Source organism: Chinchilla lanigera, unplaced genomic scaffold (genome assembly GCF_000276665.1).
Source record: "Chinchilla lanigera isolate Chin_1 unplaced genomic scaffold, ChiLan1.0 scaffold00024, whole genome shotgun sequence".
Lineage (NCBI taxonomy): Eukaryota > Metazoa > Chordata > Mammalia > Rodentia > Chinchillidae > Chinchilla > Chinchilla lanigera.
The window spans coordinates 21,836,182-21,860,571 of record NW_004955425.1 but is presented as its reverse complement, the minus strand read 5'-3'; the positions used below and the strand labels follow the sequence as shown (position 1 = coordinate 21,860,571).

General features: G+C 39.3%; 1 protein-coding gene across 1 annotated transcript in view; it reads left to right on the top strand.

The window, feature by feature from the left end:
• The window catches only part of Jmy (junction mediating and regulatory protein, p53 cofactor), a gene marked incomplete at its 5' end in the record, with an annotated part of 102,777 nt that overhangs the window by 42,318 nt on the left and 36,069 nt on the right, over nt 1–24,390 (top strand). Inside the window, 2 exon segments of the mRNA XM_013514877.1 lie at nt 14,072–14,222; nt 19,780–19,949. Of these exon segments, the coding sequence (XP_013370331.1) occupies nt 14,072–14,222; nt 19,780–19,949 (321 nt within the window).

The following is a 24,390-nucleotide window of genomic DNA, read 5'->3' as shown; positions in this document are numbered from 1 at the left end:
GAAAGTTTGTATGTATGTATATGCAGGATAGTTAACACGGCTGTTTTACTGTCTTGTATTTCCTTGCTGAAAGAAACTGTCAGTGAGGCCTTGGTTGATCAGCTTTGTATGTCTATATCTGTTTTCATGAGAAACTACTTTGAAGATATCAATATGTAATACAACAAGCATTGTTAATTCCCTACCAGTCTGTTTGTAACTCTGTACTGTCTGTGCTGATCCTTTGCTATTTTGTAAAATGTTGTCTGTTAGTATTTTCCTTTTATTTCTAAAATTTAAAAAAAAAAATCACGTACACAGTGGTCCCCTGTGTAAACTATAGGTTTCTTAAATGCTGTCCCAGTGTTCAAGCAAAAAGGGGAGCTAACTTTAAATCCTGCAGGAGAACTGCCCAAGTATATTGTTTTTTCTTTGAAATGGCATTTTCTCATTCAGAGGCAAACAGGAATTGGGAGTCTGTATAGAAAGGAATAGAAAAGAAAGCATCTGAGAACCAATGTGTGTCTCTTGGAATTTGGGGTCAAGTACTAAGGGTGGGAGGGAATTACAGCCTCATTAATGAGGTAGAGGTTGTGTACCATCAGATGTTCTCCTTAAGGTTTTATTGTGAGGAGAGTAGGAGGTTGCCAAGGGACTGACAGTGCTGCAGAAGGCCATGTTTGAGAGGCTTGTCTATGAGGAGCTGCAAACCCTGTAGAATGCACTTCTTTTCACCTTCAGTAAATGTACACCCCCACTGCCTTTTCTGTGTGTCTTGGCCAGGGCACCAAGAACCTCGAAAAAACTCCCCCAGGACCCACGGTCTGATACCAAGTCTGTAAATGTCTTGTCTGAAATAGAAAAAATGTGCCCATCCCCTGCCTACCAGACACAGTTAGAAAGGAGCCCTGTGGGACAGATGCAGAGATACACATGGCATGGCAAGCAGATCCTGGATGCAGGCTGTCCTCCAGCCTGTGGTCAGACACTTTTGTGTGAGGTACAGTTCACAGTTACATCATGCCAGCCCTGTATGTTTTAAGACTTTCTTCTTACCCGAGTTGTATTTTCTTTAGGTTGTTTACTTTTACATTTCTCTCACATTTTGTTGTAGGACTGGGGATCAAACTCAGGACCTTACGTGTGGTAGGTAAATACCACTGAGGCACAACTCCAGCCCCCTCATTTTTGGAAGGAGGAAGGGGCTGAGGTCTCATTATAGTGCCCAGGCTGGCCTAGAACTCTTGATCTTTCTTCCTTAGCCTTCTCAATAGCTGAGGTCATAGGCACACATCATGCCCAGCTCACCCTTTTTTTTTGAGACAGGGTCACTATATAGTTCAGGTTGTCTTGAACTCACTATGTAGCCCAGGTTGTTCTTGACCTCACAGCAGTCCTCCTACCTCAGCCTCCTGGCTTTCGAGCTCACTAATCTTAAAAAATACATCATTTTATACGTTTGCCTGAAGATCAAGAAACTCAAGATTTGCTTGTCATTGAAGAGTTACCTTCAGGTAACTCTAGGCCTGGGGAATTGACATTGTGGGTTCTATATATTCACAATTTATCTTAACAAGTTAGGTTTCCTCCTCTTGAATCTCACTGCAGATAGAAATAACTTGTTCCTCATATAAAACCCAGTATCCTAGCAAGTGATATACTTTATAATAAATAATAACCACATCAGAAAATTTGTGTTTATAAACTAGTTTCACTCTCCTAGCTACCTAAACTGACACATACTTTTTTCCATGTTAAAAACAGGCACTGTTTTCTTTCTAGCCCAGAAACTCAAAACAGAGGTGTCATGAGTTTTAGCACATGATTCAGCTGACGAGTGCTGTACATCTTTAAATTTGCCAAGTTAGGAAAAGAATTTGAGTACCATTGCTTAACATCCTTAGGTACTATAAACTATTAAACAAGATTTTTAACAGTTGGCTGCAACATTATTGCTAAGTTGAAAAATACAGTTAAAAAACAGCACAGGAAAAGAAAGCATAGAAGCGTGCTGTGTTCTGTGTATTTGTGAGAATATTGATCCACTAGTAATGGATAGTTATTTTCAAATAATTGCCACAGGATTTTTAAAAAAACATTTCCTGCCCCAAAAAGCCAAATGTAAATTTTCACTCTTCAGTATTTTTTTTCCTTTTCTGTTGATTATGGGTACAATATTTAATCATGCAAGTGAAAATGATTTCTGTCCTAATATTCTGAGTATTTTAAAAATTTGAGCATTCTATTTATTAAATTTGTATTCCATAGTTTATTAGGGTCTGAGAAGAAAAATCAAACTACTTACTTTTGGTTTTGTTGTTGTTGGGGTGGCAGGATCTCACTGTGTAACCCAGGCTGGCCTTGAATTTGCTCTGATTTTTATGCCATAGCCTCCCAAGGGATAATAGGTGTGCCTCACCATACCCAGCAAATTACTTATATCAACAGAGGGCCAGCCTGTATCATAAAGATGTGATAACAACATACAAGGTGAACCACATAATTAAGAAGGCAAGAAAATATTTTAATTTACCTCAGAGGAAGCAGTTATAAAAGAGCCACCATTTTAGGGATAGGGAAACAGAAATGCAACAGCTGGAGAGGCACTGGAAGTTCCTGGGGGAAGGACAGTGAGAGGATGGAGAAATAAAGATAAGAGACAAAGCGGAGGTCAGGTGGAGCCTTTTTCCTGATGGGAGGAAAGGAACTGCTCAGCCACCTAGCACGTTTATTTATGTTTGTCAGATCGGTGTCACATGACACCCCCTTTGCCTAGCAACCAATTTCTTGGATTGTGTGGGTGCTTGGTGTTCTATGGACTGAAGCAGCTTGTTCACATGGCTTGCCTTGGGTACTGTTTGTTCTTGGACAGGGCTTGCCTTGCCCCTGCACATGAGATCACTTTCCAGCTTCAGCTGCTGTACATCTCCCCATTTTCTATTTTATAGTTGCAAGTGATGGATGGTCAATTGAAGTTGGAGCTGCTGTGTTTGGAGTACTTCTACAGACAGTTTTCTTTCTTGTAGTTATACTTTTCTGCTGGATGTTCAAGACCAAGTCAAAGGGAGATCTGTATCATTAAATAATTTTTTGTTATCTCTCAAGGTCAGTTAAGTCTCCTCAGAAATTACCTTGGAACCTTGTATAGCACCTCTTAGTTCTTCTTTGTCAGCCATTTGGATGAGTCATGGTCATTGGTTGACCAAGTTGATTTCTGTGAAAGCTTGGGATTTTTTTCCCCTTGGTGACTTTCCCAGGAACACTGTATATCACTTTCCTCTGTCGTCCCATAATCATCTTGGTCAGAAGACCAAGGACTCACCGAGTTATAGGATGTTGCAGCAGAGGTTCTTTTATGTCCTGGCTCCTCATTGACCTTGGAGGGCTGGGGCGAAATATTGGCTGCCCTCCTAGGCCATCTATCTTTCTACTTTTTGGCCTCCAAACCTCAGTTGTTGAACATCTAGAAGGTAGGTTAATGACATTACATTGTAATGAAAGGCAGTAAGCTTTATATTATTATGTTATCTAATCAAGCACCTTAGAACATGAAGTAGAACTGTTATTTTCTAACACCATGGATAGTCTAATATTTGAATCCCTATAGAATATTAGTGGTTACATATTTTACACAGAAAATTAGAAATCAAAAGCCATACATAATATTGCAGGATGACAATCATGATGACATTTTTGTAACATACTTAAATTTCTATTTTGGGTAGTATAACCCTTTTAATCATCTCTAATACATAAGAAACTTTTACCAAACTTGTTGTCCTTTCATATAAGTTTTTCTTAAAGGCACATTTTTGAATCTGAAAGAAAAGTATCACCATAAATAATCCCTGTTTTACATTTTGGAGGACCTGTATACATCTGGAGGCATGAATATATTTAATACATCATGAGGTTAATGACAGTTGTCATAGCCATATGAAAACCTTTGTACCAGAGCATCTTTAAATCAAAAATCTTTTTTTTTTTTTTTTTTTTTTTTGGTTTTTCTCCGGTACCGGGAACCGAACTCACGACCTTGCGCTTGCTAGGCAGGCGCTTTGCCGCTGAGCTAAATCCCCAGCCCCTAAATCAAAAATCTTATGGTCTAGAAAACTTAATCCTTTGACAAATGAGCAATGTAAACATATTACAATAATATATTTTTTAAAAAATAATAATATATTTTAATAACATTTATTGGGGTGTCTCTTGTATGGCTTTGGGAGATGACTGGGGCTTCCTTTTAATGAACAGAGGCTGGGATTTTTCCCAAGCAGCTGTTCCTTTATTCACCAAAGGGAACCTTGACCAGTAACCTCTCCCCAGCCTAAGGAATTTTTGTTTAATTATCTTAATTTTTTGATGACCTATGAGAAAACCAAATTTGATATCATTTTGACCAGCTGGCAACCCAGGAAGAAGCATGCTTTTTAAATATGTAAACCTAATTAAATTATGAACAAATGATCCAAAAATGTGAAAGAAAAAGAAAAAATTGAGCTCAAAAAAACAGCTGTTAACTTATTGGACAAGTAGACAAACAATCAAGTACACAGCTTAACACATTGTGCAAACAGACAAACAGGTACGTAGGCAGACTGACAAACAGTTTGCCTAGAACACCAGAGTTCACTCAGATACATTTTTGGCCAAATTAAATTATAATAACCCTTTACAATTTTTAGAAGTTTGTAATTAGAAATAGATTACTCAGCCAGGCATTGTGGCGCACACCTGTAATCCCAGCACTCGGGAGGCTGAGGCAGGAGGATCACTGGGAATTCGAGGCCAGCCTGGGCTACAAAGTGAGCTCAAGGCCAGTGTGAACCATATAGTGAGACCCTGTCTCAAAAAGACAAAAAAAAAAAAAGAAATAGACTACTCAGATTTTTTTTGTAGGTCAATTAGAGATCTCTTACAAGAAGAATTTAGAAAGAACAGAATCTTTTATCTATAATTAATACTTACTTTTGTATTTCATTTTGCCTTAAAAATACTGGCAACTTTCAGGTCAGTTATCTCTGTATACTCCAGACCTGTGATTCCCATTTGTGGTTATTGTCTCCTACGCATCCTGGTCAATTCCTTCAGTTGACCCCAGGTCGGGTCTATCCCCATCCTTGCGTGTCGGCTGTGGAGCAGTCTCTGGGGCATCACTGTCCCAGGGACTGAGCATTAGCTTTTTGAAAGGTGTATTCAGCTCCTTCTCCGGACCTACATCCATAATACAGCAGACAGCATGCTCTGACACCCAGACAGGCCATTCAGCACACTCTGCAAAAACATAAGCATAACCCTCAACCCCATATGAGTATTGGGCTGGGTCCCTTCCATTGTCCAGTATGAAGATCTTCCCAAAGGACCCTTCCTAGCTTTTTTTTCCTTTTACCTGATTGAATCATCTTTCTGCCACTGTAGTTCCATTCCTAGTAGGATTTAAAATGTTAATAGTATATATTGCCAGGCGTGGTGGTGCATGCCTGTAATTCCAGCACTTGGGAGGCTGAGGCAGGAGGATCATTGCAAGTTCGAGGCCAGCCTGGGCTTCAAAGTGAGTTCAAGACCAGCCTGAACTACATAGCAAGACCCTGTCTCAAAAAAAAATAGTATGTACTACCAAGTGTAGTCTTTTATGATGTGTAAATTGTGTAGGGAAGGATTCTTCTTTTGTTTTTGTAATTGAATTTTGAGCATATGGTGAGCATGTTTAACAATTTCTAGACCTTGAGGAATATAAGGAATTTCCATAGTGAAGGAAATATGAAAAATTTTACAAACATTTGGAAGGCAGCATTTATATACACTGGGCCATTGTCAGTCTTAAGTGTAGAAAAAAAAAAAGAAGAAAACCCCTGTATTTTGTAATTAGGATCCTGGGGCTCTTGATGAATGCTCCTACCTCCGGCTGTGGTTCCTGCCAGCTCAAGGCTGTGGATGAGCTACCCTGCTGGCAGTGGCTTGTCAGACTGAGGGAAGAACTGTTTGCCTTTGGCCTTGCCCTTTGGCCCTGACACTTTGGTGGCAGTGACCAGAGGAGGGGTTAGTGCCCACCTTGCTGCCAGGGATAGGCTGCATGGCTGGCACCCCTACTTCCCAGGAGACACAGCAGTCATTACCACCATTTTTTCTTTTTGCAGGAGTTTATAAAAGATTTATAATGGCACAAAAAAACATACAACAGTTACATATACAACTAATAAAATATGTGCAGTGTCAGCATGTTGGAAACTGAAAAAATTGACATAAGAAAGCAAAAAAGACCTGAATAAATATAGAGTTATATTGATCATGAGTTTGAAGCAAATAGCCCTAAACAATTTTGAAAAACAACAGAGTTTGAGAATTCGCACTACCGGATATCAAGACTTACTACAGAGCCATAGTGAGATAGTGAGATGCTGGAGCCAGCCTATTACCAGCTTGTGAAAGCCATATGTTGAATTTTCATAAGTTTTATAGGTTGGTGGTTGTTGTATTAGTTATTTGAAATTGTCTAGTGTGAGAATATTTTTTATATGAAAATCAGCAAACCACAAATCAGGACCATGCTACCCCTCAACCACTAGGAGCCTGCCATGCTGAGAAGGGCTATACTGTCTCAGGGAAGCTGTCTGAGCTGTAGCACCCCCTACTGTTTGTCACGGCTGTGGCAAGCCCCACTGGAAGTTTCCTGGAATAGGTGGGCCTTCCACATCAGTTTTGAATTTACACTCATTTTCCCAGCAATTCCCTTGTCGACACTTTGGACAGATACCAGAAGGGAGATACCTTTGTTGAAGGGACAGATACTGGCCGTGCTACCCTTACAGGTGCAGCAGAGCAATCTCAGGCAAAATGTCCCTTGCCCCTGCAGCTGAAACAAGTAACTTTGTTTTGTTTTTTCTTTCTTCTAGGCTGTGGATGAGTAACCCGAGTGATAGTTGTTGCCTTGTACATATGAAGGGCCAGTATCTGCACAAATTTGAATCATCTCAGCCATTTTTATGGGCTCTGAAAGCCTCTTTACACCATTTGTTTGTATTTTCAAAGGCCAGTTGTTGAGTAGTTAACTTAAAGGATGACTCTATTTTATGAAGGGTAGAAATTTCAGCCTGTGATGCAGCAAAATTTCCCTGAACTGAGAAGGCAGGAATTGTCCCTTGTGGCTCCGTTAAGGTTATTGGTGTGGCTGTTTTTCCACCGTTTTTCTTCCCACTAGGGACTTGATTTTAAAATAGTACTTCAAACCACACCCTTTGTGGTCATCTCAACAAGTTTGCAACCATTAAGACACTCCATAAGTCCACAAAAAGAAACTAAACACAGGAATCAATGATCCAACGAGCATTTCTATATACACCTGGTTCCTGAGAACCTGTTTGCCCCTTGTTTTACACCTAATGATTTCAATATCAATACTTGTCTGTGGACTGGGGATTTAGCTCAGCAGCAAAGCGCCTGCCTGGCAAGCGCAAGGTCGTGAGTTCGGTTCCTGGTACCGGAGAAAAACCAAAAAAAAAAAAAGGAACCTCAATACTTGTCTGTGATCATTATTGATACTATCAGTGTGCTTCTCCCCCTTTCATGCACACAGTGAGAAGTGTCCCCTCACCCAATACTTCTTCTTACTCCAGTCCCAGCGAAGCCTGCAGGGCTCTTGAAGTTCCCTGGGGGAAGGACAGCAAGAGGATGGAGAAATAGAGATAAGAGAAAGCCTTCTCTTCCTGAACCACCATTGCATGTTTATTTATATGTTTGTCATGTTGGTGTCATGAGACACCCCCTTTGCCTAGCAACACATTGCCTGGATTGTCTGGGGGTTCGGTGTTCTCTGGACAGAAGCAGCTTGTTCATGTGGCTTGCCTCAGGCCCTCTTTGTTCTTGGATAGGGTTTGTCCCACCTACCCCTCAATATGAGGGCAGTTTCCAATTTCAGTCACTCCCTGCAGAGAAAAGGTTGGAATTCTTGTAGTCTGAATACAGAGGGCAGGATTGTGGAGCTGCCCTCTGCTGGAAAGAACGTTGTGCCCCTCATGCCTTCAGTGGAGAGATCCTGATCCCTGGGGACAGGGCGCTTGTGTGGTAGTGCTGGTTTACCATAGAGGGTGAGAGATGTACCTTGAGGTGAGTGTTGAAAAAACTTCAAACTGGATTGTATTGCTTGGGAGGGAACTGCTGCTGCTGGCTGAGGAGGAGTCTGGGATGATGCACAAACAGCAAAGTCAAGGGTCCCAGAAAGAAAACCACATTTCTTCCTTCAGCCCTTCAGGTGGCAAAACAGGGTTTGCACATCCCAAGCCCCAGCATGACAAGGCAGAACTTGGGGGTGATGGACAAGAATGCAGGTAGCTCCAGGAGACTTGATAGATGTTCCAGCTGCTGAGTTTGAAGAACAGCTTAAAGGAAGAACACCCTTAGTGCTTCAGTTCTGTGCATTTGGATGTGTGAAGGTAGTGAAGTACAAGTTGATTGCAAGTAATTGTTGAGGGATCCTGACATAATACAAGCTATTTCCATTTCTCCTTTTTTTTTTCCTTTTTGAGACAGGGTTTTACTATTTTGTTCAGCCTATTGTTTTTGTTTGTTTGTTTGTTCTTGAACTCATTTTGTAGCCTAGGCAGGCTTCGAACTCACAGTGATCCTCCTTCCTCAGCCTCTGAAGTGCTGGGGTTATAGGCATGCACCACCGTGCCTGGCCCATTTCTCCTTCTTTTACACTGTGAATAAAAGATACAGTTTCAGTTCATTGAGAAAGACTTTTATCATAACTCCTTTAGAAGTTAAAATTTTGGCTTGAAGAATTATTAAACTTCTATTCCATCCTTGTAAGGGCTACTCTTACACTTTTAAACGTGTTTTTAATTCAGAGGTAATTATAACAAAAGGAAGAACAAGTTTTGATCTTGTTATACCAGAGAAGTTCTCAGAATCCTACATCTAAGATAGTTCTAAATATATCACTTATTGTTGGGAACATCATACTGGTTTCCTGTTGTCTGTCAAAGTACAGATATTCCTTATTTAATGACCTACCTGTAGTGGCAGGGGTGTAGCTCAGCGACATAGCACCTTCCTGGCAAGCATGAGGTCCCAAAGAATTCGATTCCGGGTACAAAACAAAAAAATGACCTACCTGTTTAACCTACCATATGGACTTAAAACCCATCTCTTTTTTTTGGTACATTTCTGTTCATTGTCATAGAGCCTCAGTGTCTTTTTTGTACAGTACACTTTGTTTATACAGTGCTGTAATTTTGGGGGATTGTATTATATAGTTTATAGCTTTATGTTCTGTTATACTTTACAGTACTGTATGTAAGAGTTACACAAATAAAAGCAAAGTCATCAAGTTGCAGTTTTCCTTGACCATTTCTTTGTTTTTAATATTGTACATACTATATATAATTCCTCATTTTATTTTTTATTTTAAGAAATAAAAGAAGGAAAACATATTAATAAACAGACATCCATTTACAAAATAACATAAGAACAATACAAACAAAACAGAGTTACGGACAAAGTTGTAGGAAATTAACAATGGTTGTATTACTTATTGATATCTTCAAAGTGGTTTCTCAAGAAAACAAATAGACGTATACAAGATTGATCAAACAAGTAATCATTATCTGTTCCTTTCTGTAGAGCAATAGAAGACAGTAGTACAACTATATTAGCGATCCTGTATATACATACTTACGTAATTTCCCCTTCTTTCCCTTGTCTTTTCCCACACCCTAGTTGCCCTTACTTTTGAGCATTTTCCTTTTGTTTCACAATGTCTAGCATACCTCCTAGTTTTATAATTCCTCATTTAATGAACAGTTCAATTAATAATAACCTAGTTGCAGGAAGCGTGTAATCATTAAATGAGTGTCTGTATCACTGTTCTCCCTGACATTTGAAGACTGCCTCAGAGTACTCAGAACCCATTTTCTCATCTTATCTCCCCTCGCTTGTATCTGTTTCACTTGAGCTTGAGTCTGGGTGGCCTTCCTTAACCTGCACTGCACTCACCTACCTCCAGACTTTTTGGCTCACGTTGCTCCTTCCCTCCCCTGTGGCTTTTTGGAGACTTCTAGCCCCACATTCTCCATAGGTACCTGTCAAGTCTTACTCCTTCTTCAAAACCATCTCCAATTACGAACCTCAGTCTAGTCTGTCTTGTTCTGAACAACTAAATGTGATCTTTCTTATATACTTTTTTGTTTCAGTGGACTTAAGATACCTTTTTTTTTAGCCAGAGGCATACTTCGTCATCTTACTAGCACTGAACAAATAGGTTAACATCAGTGTTTTAAATGAACAATCAAGTAATTTATCAGACTCTCACTGTAAGTAGCAGAGTTGTTTCTTCTAATCTTTCAAAAGATTTCTGCATCTCACATTTCTCTCCTGCCTCCCCCACTTACATTATAAATTTTTTAAGACAACATTTTTACACATTTGTACCCTCAATGCACCTTACTAGGTGATATCTGCCTTCAAATTATACAAGTTGTTAGGCATGGTTAAAATCTAAAAGGGAGAAAAGGAATCAGCCAAATCCAGTGCATATTTATATTTGACTATTGAAGTTGGAGATCTTGTGAGAATTTTAAAATAAAAGCAATAACAGTAAAAATCCCAGCCTACATGAGTAGAGAATTGGCTGTCAAGGACCCAGACCCCCACCTGCCTTAATTTTCTTTGTTTGGCACTGTATTTATAGTCACAGATGTAGGATTCATATAATTCCATTTTCTAACTATTGATGGAGACTTTAGGCTCTGATTTTATCTGCACTTCCCCTCCCTGCCCTGTACCCTGGAAAAAAGAGGTAATGCATAGTTTTACCTCTTGCAGGGCCTTATATACGAAAACATGAGCTCATTGTTTGCTTGAGGAGAAACAGGAAACTCCTGGGGTAATATGCTTTCAGCCTTTATAGATGGTATGACTTGTGAACTCAAGAGATAAAATTATTCTTTTTCTGTGATATTTTTTCTGGAAATCTTTTATGTAATTACATTAAAATCATATCTGTGATTTTGACTTGTCTCCACCTTGTATTATAGCATAATTTCTTATCAAAAACTTCATGAGTATTATTGTATCAGATTGTATTTTAGCAGAATATTGGATATAACTTAGATTTCTGTGCTCAGTGTTTTCCCTTTATGTCAAACAACTTGGCACTGTGAACATCTCTGGTTATTGCTGTTTGAAGGTATTTTCTTAGGGACTTCCTTACTCCAGTTAACCCTGTCTCTTCCTTTTTTTTTTTTTTTTTTTTTCCCCCCAGGTACTGGGAATCGAACACACGACCTTGCGCTTGCCAGGCAGGCACTGTGCCACTGAGCTAAATCCCCAGCCCCTCACCCTGTCTCTTTCTTGCAGCTTTAGATTCTGCCTCTGCTGGATGCTTCCTTTTTTTTTTTTTTTTTTTTTTTTTGATACTTCTTTCCTATCCCCATAACCCTGCTGCAGCATATCCACTAAGATAGGACCCCAAAGACCCCAAAACAAAAGAAATTGTTAAAAAGGCCCACCTGTAAGCCTATATTTTCTCCCAGATCTACCCTTTTCTCTCTATCCCTCCACATAATGTCTCAGAAGAGCATTTTTATGTGTATATTTTATATTATTTTTCTGTGCAGTACAAAAGTATATGGAAGTGAGTTTTCAAAATTTATTTCAGTCATTCAGGAAATATTTTATAATTTCCTGTTTATGCCAGGCAGTGTGTTAGTGGAAAACAAACCAGCCTTTTCACTGAAGAGAAGCAGTCAGTATTTACAAGTTCACAAAATAATGCAAAGTATATTTGTGACAAATGCTATGAAGGAAAGGTGCAGGGAGTGCATGAAGAACTTCCTGTGGAAAGTCCAGGAACTTTCATGAATCAGTAACTGAGTTGACACTGGGAAATGTGATGGAAATGACCAGGCAGGAGAGTTGCCTATCACCCCAGAACAGTGTTGCCAAGGTCAGTGATGTTCATGCTGTTAGGTCCATGGACGTCAGTCACCACACATACCAACGAGTGCTGCAAAGTGGCAAGGGAAGTTTCTCCTCCCTCTAGTCCTGCTGGGTCTTAGATTCTCTTTATTCTGTCTTGGTTTCTATAGGAATTCCTCAGGGCTGTCATGAGGCTTATTCTTAAGACTTTCTTTAACTTCCCCTCCCCCACAACACACACACACACACACATTGTACTGGGGACTGAACCCAGTGCCATCTCACTGAGTTGTATCCCCAATCCCTTTGTTTTGTTTTGTGTGTTTGTTTTTGAGACAGGGTCTGATTGTGTAGTTCAGGATGGTCATGAGTGTACTAGGTACCCCAGGTTGGCCTCAGACTGGTGGCAATCCTCCTGCCTTAGCCTCCCAAGTGCTTGGACCAAAGGCCTGTGCCACTATGGCTGGCTCCTTTGTTATTTTTTGTGTTGAAACTGGGGCTTGCTATCTTGCTGAATTGCACAGACTGATCTATACTGCCTGTCTCAGCCTCCCAGAATGCTGGGATTACAGGTGTGTGTTGCCAGGCCCAGCCTCTTCTCTGTTTCTTTAATGAAGAGGGCCTAGGGTTGTAGCTCAATGTTAGAGCACTTGTGTGGTATGTATAGGGTCCTGGGTTTGAGCACAAACACAAGGCCAAAAAAGGTATTTTTATCCAGAGTCTTTTTTCAGGGTGCAGATAGACTGATTTTTATATATTATCAACCTTTTTTTTTTTTTTTTTTTTTTGTTTGTTTGTTTGTGGAGACAGGGCCTCGCAATGCAGTTCAGGCTGGCCTTGGACTCACTACATAACCCAGGCTGGCCTCAAACTTGGCAGCGTTCCTCCTGCCTTAGCCTTGTGAGTGCTGGGATTACAGACATGGGCCACCATGACCCACTTATGTTATGAATCTTAAACTCTGAGTTTTCGGCATTTCATTTATTTAATGTCATTTTAATTAACTTTATTGCATAAATAATTCATGTTCTGAGAATATAAATAATATAAGAAATTGTTTACTATCTCAGTACTCCAAAGTAATCGTGCTTAACATTTTGGTATATTTTCTTTGTGTATATATTGAGTGGGATGGGGGAATAGGAGATAAGGGGGGGACAAAAAATAGATTTGTGTTAAATAAGCTCGTTAATTCACTTGTTTTCAAATCAGTAGCTTCCCCAGAATAGGGCGTAAAACAAGTAGTAGTCTTTATTTTAGCATCAAGCTTAATGCCTGGCACATAAACATTCAGTAAATGTTTGGGGGATGAATAAAAGAACAAAACTGCTATAACTACTTACCTGCCCCCTCTCAACCCTTTTCCCTCCTTTCATCTCATACTTTCTTTCCCCACCCTATTCTATGTTAAGGAAAACAGGTGATACACACTGTAAATGTCTGTCTTTCTTAATACAGTGATCTTCATTTCCATATATACTCCTGCAATGACATAATTTGTTCTTTATGGCCTAATACTCTTTTGTGTATATATAGCACATTTTCTTTATCCATTCACCCATTGGTAGGCACATGGGCAGATTCCCTATCTTGGTTATTTTGAATTGTGCCACAGTAAACATGTGTAGCTATCTCTATACTATGCACACTTTAATTCCTTCAGATATATTCCAAAGAGTGATATAGTTAGATCATACGATAGTTATATTTTTTAGGTTGTTTTGTTTCTTTAAAGACAAAGTCTTCCTATGTAGTCTAGCTGGCTTTGCACTCACCATGTACTGCAGGTTGGCCCCTCACAGAGATCTTTCTGATTCAGTTTCGGAATTGCAGTACTTAAATTTAGGCCTTTAATCCATTCTGAGTTGATTTTTTTTTTTCCCCTAACAAAGTGAGAGTTGGCAATCTAGTTTCAGACTTCTGCATATGGATACAAGTTTCCCAATACTATTTCTTAAAAATGCTGTCTTCACATATGTTTTGGCCCCTATGTCAAGAATCAGAGGCTCAACCTTGGTTTAAACTGTATTTTTGAGACAGAGTCTCACTATAGTACCCAAGCTGACTCAAATTTGATGATCTTCCTGCCTCAACTTCCCAAGTAGCTATCATTACAGGTATGCACCATCATACCCAGCTTAGAAATAAACTTATTTTTCACATTTTCTCTACAAAGATATCTATGGAGAATGATTACCTGGGACCCCGAAGAATTGAGAGTCTGCAAAAAGAAGATGCTGATTGGCAGCGGAAAGCCCACATGGCTGTATTATCTATTCAGGATCTTACTGTCAAATATTTTGAAATAACAGCTAAAGCTCAAAAAGGTAAGTTTTCCAGTAAAATTTGTCTTAGGCATTTTCGGAGCTGAAAGCTGAAGTGCTTTATGTTCAGAAGATACATATACACTATAATGGAGACAATAAGCTTAATATTACTATCTCATCAGAATACCGAACACCTTAGAACATAAAATGGAACTACTGTTTTGTAACAACCATGGATATCCTAATATTTAAATCACTGTAGAATATTAACAGATAAGTTATGTATTTTTTACCCAGAATTTTAGAAATCAAAACCATACACAACATTGCAGCATGGCAGTCATGATGACATTTTGAAACATACTTAAATTTTTCATTTCTCCTTAGTGATTGACCCCTATAGAAGGTGAGGGAAGGTATTATATATATATATGTGTATGAGGAACACTGTTTAACAATTTCTCGGGCCTGTTCCCAGGTCAAATAAACTGTGCAAGGCAGCAGCATTTTGATGAAAGGTGGCATGAGAAGCAGAAGCCTGTTGAATGGTATCTGAAGGAATAACATTGACAGTAGCCAGCAAGTTATCTATAGCAGCGTTTCCCTCAGTAAGAGGCCCAAGTAACAAGGAATAGGAACGTACATGACCAATAAAGCAGGGAATATGGTGTGACCATATGACAAATTGGAGAGTGTGAAGTAAATGGAAAAGATCTTCTTGAACTGTGTATAGTGGCAGTCAGTGTGGCGCATCACTCCTCAGTCATAAGCACTGTCTGAAAAGAGATTAATTGGAGTGGATGAATGATCTTGTAAGGCCCATATGACTGCTTGTAAGTCAGTCTTTTTGTACAGAAAATAAACCTGTGTCCTGTATTCTAGAAGAGGAGGCTGTTACATAACCTCCCCTACCCAAAGATGACCTATCCCTGAAGACAGAGATGCCCCCTGCTATGGGGACTGAGCTTATTTTTGAAGGAAAGAAAAAGGGTGTGAGGAAAGCAAATTGAATTAATCTGAAGGATAATGACAATAACACCAGGGAAGTTAGCCCAAAAACTGGGCAGAGTTAATTAATACTTTAAGTCTGAAAATCATTTAAGTTGATCTGAACAGTTTATGGTAATTGCCACATGTGTTCAAAAGCATCTGCAAGTTCTAAGTTGGTAATATCTTTAGAATCTTGAAATCTCAAGAAACTATTTCCACCATGTCCTGTCATATAAACAAGAATATTGCTTCTCTCATCAGAAGGAAGATGTTTTAACCTGGGAGTTCTAGGTGGGATTCTCCCAGTTAATACCCATAAAAAAAATTTTTCATAGTCACCTCAGAGCTTCAGTAACCCAATTCTACGTCATCCCCATACACATTTAGTTCCATGTTCTTGTGACTAAACACAGTAGCTGGTTGGGGATTTCTAGGATTGCAGGCGATATCGTCAGCAAGCATCAGGACATGTGGCTGCTTTCTGTCATTTCTGACTCCGGTCAAAAACTAATAGTCTCTGTCCTAATTTTTACTTTCCTTGCACTTCCAAAGAAATCAGTTATCAGGACATTTTTAGGATCCCTCATAAAAAGATCAGTGCAGTGTCCAGGAGTAGACACACAGACTTCTGGGATGTACTTGAAAAGGGTCATTCATATTAGTTTGGCTAGCTGGATTAACCACCTGTAAAAACTCCAAGATATACAATATATATCTATCCAAAAGATAGACTCCAATTGCAGGATCAGGATGATGCAAGAGGGAATGTTCTTCCATGTAGCTTACTGGCAAGAGCCATTATGTCAAAAAATAAAACCGCTGTTGGATGCTGTTTGGCAAGTGTCAGTAATAAACAGCTCATTGTAACGTCTTTTCTTGTCTTTGTTTGATAAGGTGACCCAACCATGATGAAGTTGTTACAGTTTGCATCCTCCCAGGTTAACTTAACGCTTATGCTAGGGTGAGAAACATTGCCCATTCCCTGTGGGGTTGGTTGTGGCCACATCCAGAGGCCATACTTTAAGCCATTGGTGCTGGGCTGGGCAATAACTCAAACATCCACACGTCTGAAAGCTCTTTAAATATTTTTTTCTTTAATAGGCAGTTTCATCTCGAGGCAGTTTTGTTTAATCTGTTCAAACTAATAGGTGTCAAAAGATCCAAGCCCTTGGATCCCTTTTTCTTATTTATAATTTTTATTAATTTTTGTCAAAGGAAGAATGTTAACCAATTGAGTGATGCAAGAGTCTGGGGTGATTTGAACGTTTTGAGTAATTGAATTTTTCATATAGCCGGAATCAGTGACAACAGGCAAAACCTGGAGATCTCTTTACAGCCTCTGGCTGCAGCTTTCATTTTATCGCCTTAAGGTTGGGCAAGTTGCTGACGGGGGCTCTGTTATAATGGGCTCCATTGCCCATGCTCTCCCTCCCCAAGTGGCACAGCGGTTACTACTTCTGTAGCCATGGCCACCTGCTAGTATAATGGATGGCCAGCCAGCAGGCTGAGGCGCCCAGAACATTTTTCTGGGATCCAGTTTGCCAGGCAGAAGGGAATGGAAATGCACAGCCATTGTGTCAGCCATTTTTTCCCCAGGCCCTGAGCACACTTACTGTTCCTCCTGTTCTGGCCACTGAATATTTTGTCTGTGTTTCTGATTCCAAGCATAGGCACTGTTTGCACCAGTTGAACTTCCCATGCCAGAAATGTGCAAGGCGTGCACACTGCAGCGAGAGCCAGGCAGTCATGACCTTCCTATTTGGCCCCAGGCACACAGACCTGTAGTTGGTGGCACATGTGGACAGCTGAGGCTGGACCAGTCCTGCACATGCATGGGTGGCTGGAAGAACCCAGTTGAGTCCACTTAGGAGGACCAGAGTGCAGAGCCCTCCCTGCACCCAATCTACACTCCTGTTGTTTGGTGGGACCAAGGCAGGCCCCAATGGGAGTTTTCTGGGATGGGTTGACCTTTCACATCAGTTTTAGATTTATACTCATTTTCCCAGTGACATCCTCTTTGACACTTTGTACAAAGACTGGAAGGTTTTGTTGAAGAGACAAATAATAATTGTGCTGCCTTTCTGGGTGCAGCAGAGCACTTTTCAGGCAAAATGTCCGTCGTCCCCGCAATGAAAACAAACAACCTTGTTTTTTCCTTTTCCTTCAGACTGTGGATGAATAACCTGAGTGATAGCTTCTGTGAAGGCCACCCTTTACACATATGACAAGCTAATATCTGTATAAATCCGAAGACATTATTTGTCTTAGATCATTAAGAGCTTGAACTTTAGTAACAGGGTAGACATTGAAAAATGAAATTCGTGGGAAAACACTTCCCTCGGTGGGGGAAAGGTCCCTTTTGTCCCTCTTCACTCCTTATTAAATTGGGTGAGGGTAGAGGGCTCAAGCTCTGTTGGAGGTGTTGTTGCTCCATCTTCCTTGTCCCTCGGGACTTGATTTTAACATAGTGTTCTGAGCAGAATCCTTTATGGTTGTAAAACCCCTCCTTACCAAAATCCAAAAAAGAACAATAAATGCAGGAGTCAGGCCTATGAAAAACACTTCTATATACATACACATCTGTGATTCTTGAGACACTATTTGTCCTATTTTTAACTACTAGCAATTCAATATACCTTTTTCTTTTTGGCTTCTCTGAAGTCTGTATATTTTCTGGCTCTAGAGATACCATATCTCCAAGCTTTACACCTGATGTGCCAGTACCAGTGCCCTCCTGTGCTAAATACTAAGTCCAGTCAATTCATTTCTCTCCTGTTTTGCACACTTGAGAAGCATTTCCACTGCCCACTTTTTCCTACTGGGGGTCCCTGTTTGGGTGCCAAATGTCACAACTTGTTCGGGGCTCTCAGTGGTCCCAGGGAAAAATGGTGATGGGAATGAGAAAAAACTAGACAAGAGCTGGGTCAGGTGGAGGTCCTCTCTCTCATGAGTGGAGAACTGCCCAAGAACGGTAGAGCATTTATTTATACCCTCAAGAGGTTGATGTCATTCTCAACCTCTCTACCCAGCAATCAGTTCACAAGCTGCAATAGCTTGTTTACATGCTTCAAGGAGCTCTCCATGTTCTCAGGCTGGCTTTGTCCGTACGTGTAATTAATTTTCAGCCAGCTTCACCCACTCTCAATACTTGACAAAAGATACCTGCCAGCTGTGGCAGGAGTAAACTTTTAACAGAAATCTACATAGGTACCAAGTTGTTTTTCCCTTACAGAGCACTACTGCATTGGTCTTACAGTTTTAAAAGATGAACAGACATTTTAAAATGGGAAAATTTTATTTGGCATTCAATAAACATGGGCAGATTTTGTTTGAAACCTTGAAATTGAGGTGTTCAAAGAGATTATGAATTGGAAACATTGCTTTCTGTTAGCACTTATGTGGCCACCAAAAACAATAGCAGCAAAACTCAGAGAACCAAAAGAAGTGTTGTAACTCTTTTGGGAATGGAGATTCTAAGTAAGCAGATTCATTTGTCATAATAGGAATTGAACAGATGATTCTTTTCCCTTTTATTAGTATATGTCTGTGGTATACAGTAATTGCATTCATTATGAACAAATGATTCTTAAAGACTGTAAATCTAGAAACATCAATATTCCTCAATGGAACAAATACACTGAAAGTGGCTAAAATTTAGTTGCATTTGAGTAGTTGCTGCTAGAGGTGGGAAAGAGCTCAGCACAGAGAACTGATTGTACATTTCGATTTTTAAGCACATACATGCATTATTGTTAAAGGGGGAGACATTTTATATAAAGTTTCTGAACTGTTCTTTCTTATGGAAGATGGTTAGGGCATAGTAGCAGTACAAAAATTACCTTTTGGGGGAGGGGACCAGGGTAAGGGCCATGGTAATATCTGATGTATTTCCCTCTATGTTATGTTATGTTGGGGGAATACAGAATGCTAACAATTGGAATGTGGATTTCAGTGTTGGTTGTCTTTTTGTTTGTTTATTTGTGACAGAGTCTCACTATGTAGTTCAGGCTAGTTTTGGACTCACTATGTAGCCCAGGCTGACCTTGAACTTGCAGCAACCCTTCTGCCTCAGCCTCCTGAGTGCTGAGATTACAAGCATGTGCCACTATGCCCAGTTGAATGTTTTTAATCCTGAGTTATTTCAATTCACCTACCTACAAGAAAGCATAAAGTCGTCACAGGATAAATTTTATAAGTGTTTTGGAAGTTAATAACACTAGTATATGCATTTCTAAAAATATTCTAAATTATTTGGACAGTTCAGTTTCATCTACAGAACACTATTTCTGAGGGTGAGATGTTAGAATGTATGCTACCTTTGAATTTTTTTTTTTTTTTTTGTCTTTTTGAGACAGAGTCTCGCTATGCAGTTCAGGCTTGCCTTGAACTCACTCTGTAGCCCAGGCTGGTCTTGAACTTGCAACTATCTTCCTGCCTCAGCCTCCCGAGTGCTGGGATTACAAGCATGTGCCACCACGCCTGGCTGAATTGTATTTTAGAGATGTTATATAGGTGATTTATCATGGAGGTAAAATTTATGTGTGGTCAGTGAAATCTAAGATTTTTTAGTTCTTTGGCATCAAACTGTTTTATGTCTTAATGTCTCTTTAAAAATTATCATTAATAGCTGTCTACGATCGAATGCGAGCAGATCAGAAGAAATTTGGCAAAGCATCATGGGCAGCAGCTGCTGAACGAATGGAAAAACTCCAGTATGCAGTTTCTAAAGAGACTTTACAGATGATGAGAGCTAAAGAGATCTGTTTAGAACAGAGGAAACATGCACTAAAAGAAGAGGTAATGAAAAACACCAGAAAAATTTATAAAATATAAAGACCCAAGACTTGCCATTTTTATCTTTATACAACACTTAATGTTTTTTTGGATTGCATAGGCTTGTTTATTTATTTATATTTTCTCTGTGAGATAAACATTTATGATAGGGCCAGTGACTTGATCTTCACTAATAGAAGCTCTAGCCACACCAGTATTTCACATGTTCTCTCTGTGCTGCTTGGGAGCAACATATTGTTGAAAGAGAATGAGATCTAGGTCAGAACTTCGTTGCCTTTAAAGTTTTGTGTGTATTTGTTTTGTCTTTTAACTGTAAAAGTTTAAGCCATTTTAGCAGTTAAAGCCTCACTGCCCAGAGAACTTTAATAAAAACCCTCAGGTAATAGCATTGTGTTAGAATTGACTGTAACGTTTTTTGGTCCTGCTGAACCAAAACAGGGTTAATAAAGACTCGGTTTTCTTGTCTGAGCTTCATTAAGAAAATGTCTCCATGAAGAGAGACAGAACTGAAGAAAGATAGTATTGCAGTGTTTTGTTCCTATGAGACCTTATTTAAGGTAGGAATACTCTTTAAAACTCATTGAAAAGGAGTGGCTGATCTTTTTATTCAAAATATAACACAGGGTTTTTTTTCTGTTCTTTTAAATTTTGTCTTCTTGAGACAGCCTCGCTATGCAGTTCAGGCTGGCCTTGAGCTCACTTTGTAGCCCAGGCTGGTCTCAAACTTGCAATGATCCTCCTGCCTCAGCCTCGCGAGTGCTGGGATTACAGGTGTGCACCACCATGCCTGGCCTAAGATGGTATTTTAAAAATTTTAACCACCTTTTTCCTATTTATTCATCCTCTCAGTATTCCTGATTGTGCCCAGTGCAGCATTAAATATACCATTGGTACTGGAATAATAGTTCAGAGAAGTGAATTACTAAAGGGGCACACAGCCATATTTTTGTTCATCTCCTTGTCATAATCTCCACATTGTGTTTCACTACAATGAAACTGGGCCAGAACAAGTTGTTTTTACTGAAAAAGCACCTAAATATATGTACTTTAGTCATCTGATAGTTTTTATAATATTTTTGGAAATAAAGAAGATGTACTATAGCAGAGGATTTTCCTTTTTTATAATACAGTAATACCTGGTGATTTAAATGGTGGAATGATTTTGGTTCTTTAAAAATGTAAATATGAGCTGGGTGTGGTGGTGCACACCAGTAATCCCAGCACTTGGGAGGATGGGGAGGATGAAGTAGGAGGATCACCATGAATTCAAGGACAGCCTGGGCTACATACTGAGTCCAGACAGCCTAACTACATAATGAGAACCTGTCTCAAAAAAAAAAAAAGAAAAAATTCAATTTTACTAGTGTGGTAACTTAAGATCATGTGAGAGATGACCTTCAAAGGGAGATCTAGATGGGCATGTAGCAAGACATGACTTGATTGTTAAGATTCAACTATTCAGAAATACGGCTTTTAAACTCAGTATTTCAAAGACAAAAAATATTTGAATTATTAAATTTTGGGTTTATTTTCTATGCTGATGTAATTTATTGTAGCGTTCATTATCTTTTAAGTCATTTTTAAAATGAGATCACATTTTCCCCCATAGCAGGTCTTCTTCATACCTGTCCTTTGTATAAATTAGGGCCATCTTAGTTCTTCTCTTATTTTTGCCACTTTTCTGCCTTTGATGATTCTACACAACCTAACTAAATACCCTGCTCAATTCGTTCAACAAACACTTATTAAATACTTTTCCTATGAATTTCAATGAGTGATAGAAATAAATGATTATCCCCTCACACATACATTTATTTTAAAAAGTATTAATTTTCCTTGAAAGCATAAACAAGATGCAGTCACTGTGTTTAGGAGTCTTAGAGTATAGTAAGGGAAGACAAGTATAATGTGAGCAGGAGGTAGGAGAGTCATAAAATAGGAAGCAAACCATTGACGAAGTGCACTGCTTGGACCAGAGGGTCAGGTGAAGACAACTGCTTGTCTTAGGCCTTCCAGTGAGGCTGAAAGAACATATTGAGGAGGAGGAGAGGTAAAGATGAGGTGGGAATAGAAAACAGTTCAGGGTTGGCCCTCTGTGTCCTGTTAGGGAGATAAGATTGACCCTAAAAGAGCATGGAGCCATTATTAAGGTATTAATCAAGGTATAACAGATGTTTATTTTGTGAACTGTATATCTCTGTATCCTTATGGGAAACCCTGCTTTTCTTTTTTTTTTTTTTTTTTTTTTTTTTTGGTTTTTCTCCGGTACCGGGGACCCTGCTTTTCAAACTTGGCCTCACCATTGATAGTAGAAACCCAGTAATTCTCAGATACGAGTTTAAGTACCAGGAATTTGGTCCTTAGTCAGAAATGAAAGAGGACTAAATTGAAGGCCACATGGAACTCTGAAAAGTTAAGCCTATACTTAATATTTTGGCAATCTAAAATTCTTGCTTTTAAAACAACTCTCAGAGATGCAGGTATTCAGAGCAGTTGAGTACTTAGTTAAACTAGCAATAGAGTCCTAGTTAAGCTAGGTTGGTGAAGTTCAGCCCCAAATTACACTGTAGTTATCTGAAACAGGCTAGAAAATGTGGCAGGAAACTTATGCTTTTATTGGTCTGAGTGGAGTGAGATGAGTCAGGTGATTGAATTTATGTTAGTTATTTTATTTTATTTTGTTCTTATTGGGAATCGAACTTAGGACCTTGCGCTTGCCAGGCAGGCACTTGCGCCACTGAGTTATATCCCCGGCCCTATGTTAGTTATTTTAAAAGAGAGTTATACCTTAAAGATTAGGTAAAATAGAATTATCATTAAATTTATTGTAGTTTGTAATCCAAAATGGTTTTTTAAAAATACTACATTAGGCTGAGGGTTTTGCTCAAAGCTAGCATGCGGAAGGCTCTTGGTTCAATCCCCAATATTGCAAATAAGAAGAAGAAGAAGAAGAAGAAGAAGAAGAAGAAGAAGAAGAAATACAGGAAGTCCCTGACTTATAAATGGGTTCTGTTCCTGGAAAATGTTCATAAGTTGGATTTGTTTGTATCTGACCAAGTGAGTCATATACAGTACACCTGTGAAAATTTGCAACTCAGATATTTGTAATCCAGGGACTTACTGTAAAGTTAAGTAAAACGACTTTGAAATGCTTACATACTGTGCCTTTTATCCGTCTAGAGTAATGGCGAATGTTTTAGAGTTTTCACTGGTAACAAACAGCCGGCTGCGGCAAATGTGCCATAGGTTCACCACTACTGATCCTGGAGAGTACAGTTCAGAGTTTTTTAGTAAACTAACAGAACTGGGTAACTGTCACCACAGTGTTAATAGCAATAACCCTAGTGTCTTGTAGCAGTCATTCTCTAGTTTCATCTACCAAATACCACCTCGCTCCCTGGCCTTAAGTAACCACTACTGTCTCATAGATTTGTTTTTCTGGACATTTCATATAAAGAAAGCATACAGCATATAGTCACTTTGATTAGGTTTTTTTCACCAGATAGCATAATGTTTTTTAGATTTCATCCATGTTGTAACATCAGTACTTTAGTTTTATTCCCAGAAGATGTTTCCCTGTATGGTTATCAGTCCATCAGATGAGAAAATTTGAATTGCTTATACTTTTGGAGCTATTATAAATGATGATGCTGCCAGGTGTGGTGATGCATGCCTGTAATTCTAGCACTCAGGAGCCTGAGGCAGGATGATTGCCATGAGTTCCAGACCAGCCTGGGCTACATAATTAGTTCAAAGCTAGCCTAAATTACATACCAAGATCCTCTCTCAAAAAAACAAACCAAAACAAAAAAACAGTGATGCTATGAATATTCATTGTCTAGTGTTTATACAAATATGTGTTTTTGTCTTTATGTGGAATGTAGAACTGTTGAATCTTTTGGGAAGTTGTCAGACTCTTTCCAAAACAGCTGCCCCATTTTACATTCCTCCTGGCAGCATATGAGGGCCAAAATTTTCAAGATACCTATTTTCAGTATCTTTACCACCTCTCCCTTCCTTCCTTCTTTACTGAGAATTAGACCGAAGATCATCACACAGAGCTACATCCCAGCCGAAAATATGTTGTTTTTCTTTTTCTTTTTTGAGGCAGGGTCTTACATAGTCTTAACAGGGTCTTAAATAGTGTATGCCCAGGTTGGACGTGAACTTGTGATCCTTCTTCCCCAGCTGCCCAAATCCCAGAATTACAGACATGCACCACTGTGCCTGGCAGTACTGTCTTTGCTTATAGCTGTCCTGGTAGATGTGAAATGATATGTCATTGTGTTTTGATTCACTTGCTCTGTTCCTTTTCATATGCTTACTGACCATTTGTGTCTCTTCTGTTGGAGAAATGTTTCTTCAGGTCCTTAGCTCCTTTTCTCGACTGGGTTAATGTGAGTTCCTTATGTATCCTAGATATGTTTGTTATCTGATACATGAT